Raw genomic sequence first — 6,000 nt, forward strand, 5'->3', positions numbered from 1 at the left:
TTACCTCTCCATCCTTCCAGCCGCTGGCTGAGTCAATAACCCTCCTCCCGCTGCCTTCCTGGGTGCCAGGAGGAAGAGGAGGGTATTTGCCACCTCTTGTTTCGCCCCTCCCCGGCTCCTTCCTCGCCCTTTTTGCGTGGTACCCCCTCCATGTCGTGGGCTTGCAGCGCTTCGGTGAGGAGCCCTGGTGTTCGTGCTGGCCAGGATCCATCCTGCCGGGTTACAGCTCCGACACTGGCCCAGTTCCCCCAGTTCCTGCATGGGAATCCCCAACCTGTGCCCTCTGAGCAGGAGGTGGCTCTGGCAGTGGTCCTGGCTCCGGCATTGCCTGCTCCCTGCCTGGCTGGGGAACCGGGGGGGGGTGACCTGGCTCCCAGCTGTGGCTGCCACATCTGGCTTCTCCCCTGCAGTCAGAGCTGCTTGGGTCAGCATCTCGCCGTCGAGTTTTGCTCACCACGTGCAATCCGTGTGCCATCTCCTGCTCCTCACCGCCGCTCCCAAAACCCGGTGTGGCCACGGTGGAACAGCCATCCCCAGTTCCCAGCTGCTGGAAGCGGTCAGGGTGCGACCGGGGAAGGGATGCTCCGGCTTTCCCACCCCTTTCCTGGGTGTTTCCGTCAAAAGCGGGGGGGAGCTGCCAGCAACATGCCTTGCACCCAGTATTGCTGCCCAGTCCCGGGTTCCCCGACCCTCGGCGTGGACAGGGCACGGCACCGGTCTCGGCACCGAGGGATTCCGACAGCTGCCCACCACAGCCCTGACCAAGAGAGCATCTCTCGGCCTGGCCGCACGCTCCCGACGGGCATCGCCGCGCTGAGCAAACAGGAAACACTCGCCCTTTGTTAATCCTGTCCCAGGCTGCGTGTTAAATATTTATCCGCCAGCGGAGGCTGGTGCTGGGAGCTGGGAGGCAGGGCAGGCGCTGGTGGCTGTTTGGCCGGCAAGGGGACGGTGCATGGGGTTGTGGAGGTGAGTCCGGTCCGTGCTTGGAAGGGGGGGGGGGCTGGACCCCCAGGGTGGGCTGCAGCAGCGTGGGGTGGCCGGGATCCGGCTGCCCCCAGGAAAACGTTGCCATCGGGAGCTGTGACCTCCGGAGACGTCATTCGGGCACACAGTGGGCTGGAGGGGACCGTCGCCCCTTTGGCGGGCAGGGATGGGGTCTGGGTCCCCCTCGCAGGGTTTAACCCTTTCCCTGGGTGCCCGTGCTTGCACCGCAGGCCCTGCTGTCCTCTCCGCTCTTGTCTCCCCGAGTTTCCTTGGCAGGACCAGCTCCCGTCCCCGACCTGCTTCCTCCCTGCCGTGTCTCCGGCTTGCACCAGTCCACGGGAGGAGCCGTCCCAGCCCTTGGATGGGAGCTGCGTCCTCCAGGGCTGTGGCAGCCGGGAGCGCACCCGCTTCTGTCCCATTTGTCCCCTGGGTGCAGCACTGGGGCCAGGCAGGGCTCCTGTGCCATGTCCCCAGCATCGTCCCCAGCACCTTCTGGCAAGGGACGGGTTGCCTGGGTGGGGACGGAGGGATGGCTGGTGGTTGGCAGCAAAGCCACCATCCTCCCGCCCGAGTTCCCGTGGGGGGCAGAGGCCTGAGCTCACGTGGGAGCGCGTGGGATAGAGGAAGGGCCAGGGCTGCCCCGTTTCGGGGCTGTCAGCAGTTTCGGGGAGCGGCGAGAAGGAAGCGGTGGAGGCTGGGACATGGGCGCTGCCGGAGGGGATGAGGTGGGCTTACTGGGCACCCGCAGGGCACGGAGGTGTTAAATGGGGGGTCCCCAATGCCCAGACCCCTGGGGGATGGAGGGGATGGAGGGTCGCCCGTGGGAAAGCAGGCGGCAGCGAGGACGAGGACTCTGCTTTCACCGTGCCCCCCCCATGCTGTGGCTCGGGGGGGCTATGGGAACATGGAGCTCTGCTCCCCACCTCCACTGGGACTTCCCTCCTCATCCTCTCCCAAAAACCTCTCTAAGCCCCCGGCTCCATCGCAGCAGGGGGTGGCTGCCAGCGCAGGGGGGGGGCCGGCGACGCCAGGCTCACCCCATTTCGTAAGCGGGGGCCGGGTGCGCGGGAACGCGTGCGCGGGGCGTGGGATGAGTTCAGCCTCTTGGCTCGTCTCCCTGGATCCCGTCCCTGGAAATGTCACTGGAAACTCTGAATGGGCCGGCCCCGCTCCAGAGCGGGGAGCGCTTGGGGGGGGGTGGCGAGTGCACCCCAGGGGGGGGCCAGGGCACACGGGTACCCACTGCCGGGGAGGACGGCGGCTGCTGACCCGGCCGGGGGGATGCTGCCGGGGGTCTTTCGGTACCGGCCACCCATGATGCGTTGAGGCCACCCCTCTCTTTTCCCCCGGCAAAATTTACGCCGCGCATTTTTCTTCCCTGCCGCCGCTCGCAGCTCCGTCCCGTTTGCCGCGGGGCTCCCCAAGCCCCCGGCCCTCCCGAGGCCAGCGCTGCCCGGGGACCCCCGGTTGGCAGCACCCAGGAGGTAAGAGCTGGCTCGGGGGCTGGCGAGGAGGGGGTGACCGACGGGGAGCCAGGCTTTGGGGGACAGTCCGTGGGAGCAGGACGGGGCTGCGGGAGGGCACTGTGCTGCTGGGAATGGAGTGGCAGTGGTTGGGGTGCCCTGGGGAGGGAGGGAAGGGGTGTGCACCCCACTTTCTGTGCCCTGGGGCAAGTCGTTCCCAGGGCCTGTTTCCCCACGGTGGTGATAACTATTAATTACAGCCTTGCAGGCTGCAGAGCCTCTGGTGGGTGTCGGGAGTGAGGAGCTGGGGGGGGGTCCCCAGCCCTGCGAGGGTGGCACACAGGGCACTGTGCCAGGCTAGCGGCCCCCCCAGCAGCACCAGTTGCCCTGTTTGAGGAGGGGTCTGTGCGGCGTCGGGCTCAGCATGCGTCCCCCGTGGCATCTGCGAGTCCCACGGGCGATGCCAGTGCCCCGGTGGGGATGGAGATGCTGGGGGATGAACGAGGACACGGGTGTCCCCCCAAAAGTTCCCGGGGCTGCTCTCAGCCCCTGGAGCCATCCCATGCCGATGCAGCAACGGTGTTGGGAGCCGTTACGGGGGTCCTGTCCCCCCCCAGCCGCCCCCCACTTCGTGCTGCGGCCCTGGCACCGCGGTGCAGCGGTGAGTCACGGCACATCGCCCTCCCGGCGGGGTGGTGCCGGGCTTGGCCGCACGTTCCCGTCGCCTCTTCCCTCCTTCCCCTCTCCCTTCCCTGTTTGCGCTGCAGGGCGGGGAAATATTTCTGCCTTTTCGTGTTCTCAGCCCCGGGGAGGCTCGGCCCTGGCAGCTCTCCCAGTGCGGCACTGCCTGACTCCGCTGCCGCCACGTGCCCGGGCGGGAGGGCACCGGCGCCGGCTGCATCCCACCATGCCATGTAGGGATGCCGGGACAATGGGCAAGGCGGTTCGGCTATCGCCCCGTCCCACCCCGGGGTGTTTTCTCCCCAGAGAGCCCAGGGGGGCTGGATCCATCTGTGGTGCAAAGCTGGGGTGGGAAGAGGGGCTGGGTGGTCCGGATCTGACCATGGCGGGGTTGAGGCCGCATGGAAAACACATGGGGGAGCCGTGCCAGGGCTGTTTCTGGCCGGGAACAGCCGCTTCCCCTGGCACCGTGAGGGTCCCCAAGCTGGGGATGGTGCCGCGGTGGTTGTCACCCCGCCGTGGTGTCCCCTGCACCTCTGAATAACAGGGGACGGTCTCTGGTGGTAGGGATGCGGCTGGGATGGGGTTCACCCGGAGCCCCCAGCTTTCCGGCAAAGCCCGGTGAGATGGAGCCGCTGGAGGGGAGCATCCAGCAGGCAGGGATGGGATCTGCCGTGAGCGCAGCCGCTTTCCCCAACAGGGCACGGGCACCCCCAGGGCACCGTCCCGGCACCCCACGGCCATGGCGGGCCAGCTCCTGCCCCCCGATGCCGGCCAGGCTCTGGGCTTGGAGGACGTCCCCCCCTTCCACCCAGCAGTGTGGGTGCCCCTGCAGCACACAGCAACGCGGGTGAGTGGGGCCAGGGGCTGCTACATGCCCGGGGGATCTGGGGAGCTGGTCTGCCTCCATCCCTTCTGCCACCGCCGCGTTGCCCCCGTGCCAGCCCCCTCCTTGTGCCGCAGGTGCCCGTCATCCGCCACCGTGGCTCCAACACGCTGAATTTCGACTTCCACGACCTGGAGACCCGTGGCATGGCCGAGCATGGCCAGGCGGCCCCCAGGAGCTCAGGTACCTGTCCCGAGCATCCCTGGGGACGTCTCTACGGGCCCCCCCAAGTGATGCTCAGCAGAGGGCAAGGGCTCACCCTCGCCCACCTCATCCCCAGCGAGCGAGTGGTACCAGACCTGGCCGGCCAAGGAGGCGAAGGCACCCAGCACCCCGGCACCCGCCAGCTCCGTGGCCGGCCCCGGGGCTGCCCCCGCCTGTCCCCGGCCACCGGGCTGGTCGGCCACCTGGACCAAGGACAACAAGCGGCGGGAGAGGCGCTGGGTGAAGTACGACGGCATCGGGCCAGTGGATGAGACGGGGATGCCCATCGCCTCGCGTTCGGTGAGTCAGGAGCACGGGGCTGGGGTTTCCCCCTTCCCCGCGAGCCCCTCACCACCCTGCCACGTCCCCGCAGAGCGTCGACCGGCCCCGTGACTGGTACCGCAGCATGTTCCGGCAGATCCACCGCAAGCTGCCAGGTGAGTCCCGGTACCGCGGCGCGGCACGGCACGGCACGGCACCCGCTCACCTTCTCCTCCATCCCCGCAGAGCCGGACTGGGATGCGCATCACCGCCCCACGGGTAAGCTCGGCCCCTCGCCCACCACGGTGCCTTCATCCCCCCAAGAGCCGCAGAGGAAAGGGCCGTTGCCAGCTGAGCCCCCCAGTATGCCCAATGGGCTGGACTGGTGAGCGCAGCACAGGGCGGCATTTAAATGGTGCCTGGGGACCTGACCCCGGTGGGTGCCCACGGGGTGGGGGGCTGCAGGGGGCTGAGCTCCTCCTGGCTCCCCACAGGACCAGCTGGGGTGCCACCGGTGCCACCGCAGAGCCTGGCAGCATTTTTGACTACGAACCGGGGAAATCCTCACTGCTGGAGCAGCCGCACCAGGTAGGAAGGTCCGGCAGCTCCGGTCCCCGCTCAGCCCCGGCACAGAGGGATGCCGGTGGGCACCGCGGTGTGCGCACACCTAACCGGCCCCTTGCCCTTTCCAGCCCCCCGCCGCGGTGCCACCGGCGCGGGCTCAGCCCATTGAGGTAAGCTGCCGATGGTAGGTGGGGGGCTGGGGGTGGCAGCGGGGGTCCTGGTGCCCGTGCCGCTGGGATGTGGGGTGCGGGCAGTGCCGGCCTCGTCCTGCCCACGCAGGTGCTGCTGGAGCGGGAGCTGGAGCAGCTCAGCGAGGAGCTGGACAAGGACATGAGGGCCATGGAGACGCGCCGGCATCCCTGCCAGGTACCCCGGCCCCTGCCCACCCGTGCCAGCCTGGCCCTCACCTGCTGCCCCTCGTCCCTCCCTGGGCTGGGTGGCCCTGAAGGGAGATGCAGGGCTGATGGCGCGCACATCCAGCTGCGTGCGCATCCAGCTGCGCGCACATCCAGCTGCGTGCACAGCCCCTGTGCAAGGCTCGAACGTGCGCGTGGCGGGATGCGGGCACAGCCGAATAACGCAGGCGCGGCTGGGCGCGTACACGACTGGATGCATGCACGACTGGATGCGTGCCCATCTGGATGCATGCACGACTGGATGCCTGCCCGTCTGGATGCATGCGTGGTTGCCCGGTGGCCTGGCCGCCGTGGCTGTGGCCGTGGCCGTGGTCGCGGGACGCTAGGACCCTGTCTCACCGCGCCGTCTGTCCGGCGGTTATTGGCTCGGCGCAGCCGGGAGCTGGACTCCCTCGCTTCCCGCAGAGACTCAGCCTCTTGGATGATTAATTTTTCTCTCCCCCCCCCTCCCGCTCCTCTCCGGCAGAGCTCGGCGGCTGCTCCCACCGCTCGCTCCCCTGCTCCGGCCTCCCCGGCGGCTCGGTGAGTAGAGCTGACA

The 6,000-nt window shown here is 68.7% G+C and overlaps 1 protein-coding gene across 1 annotated transcript in view; it reads left to right on the forward strand.

Annotated features, from left to right (window-relative positions):
• Window positions 1–3,873: 3,873 nt before the first annotated feature.
• The window catches only part of SORBS3 (sorbin and SH3 domain containing 3), a 5,044-nt gene continuing 2,917 nt past the window's right edge, over window positions 3,874–6,000 (forward strand). Inside the window, exons 1-9 of the mRNA XM_010563000.1 lie at window positions 3,874–3,981; window positions 4,095–4,200; window positions 4,298–4,521; window positions 4,595–4,658; window positions 4,729–4,867; window positions 4,977–5,070; window positions 5,175–5,216; window positions 5,326–5,412; window positions 5,929–5,984. Of these exons, the coding sequence (XP_010561302.1) occupies window positions 3,874–3,981; window positions 4,095–4,200; window positions 4,298–4,521; window positions 4,595–4,658; window positions 4,729–4,867; window positions 4,977–5,070; window positions 5,175–5,216; window positions 5,326–5,412; window positions 5,929–5,984 (920 nt within the window). The remainder of the gene's footprint in view (window positions 3,982–4,094; window positions 4,201–4,297; window positions 4,522–4,594; window positions 4,659–4,728; window positions 4,868–4,976; window positions 5,071–5,174; window positions 5,217–5,325; window positions 5,413–5,928; window positions 5,985–6,000) is intronic.

Source organism: Haliaeetus leucocephalus, unplaced genomic scaffold (genome assembly GCF_000737465.1).
Source record: "Haliaeetus leucocephalus isolate CR32 unplaced genomic scaffold, Haliaeetus_leucocephalus-4.0 Scaffold162, whole genome shotgun sequence".
Taxonomy (NCBI): Eukaryota; Metazoa; Chordata; class Aves; order Accipitriformes; family Accipitridae; genus Haliaeetus; species Haliaeetus leucocephalus.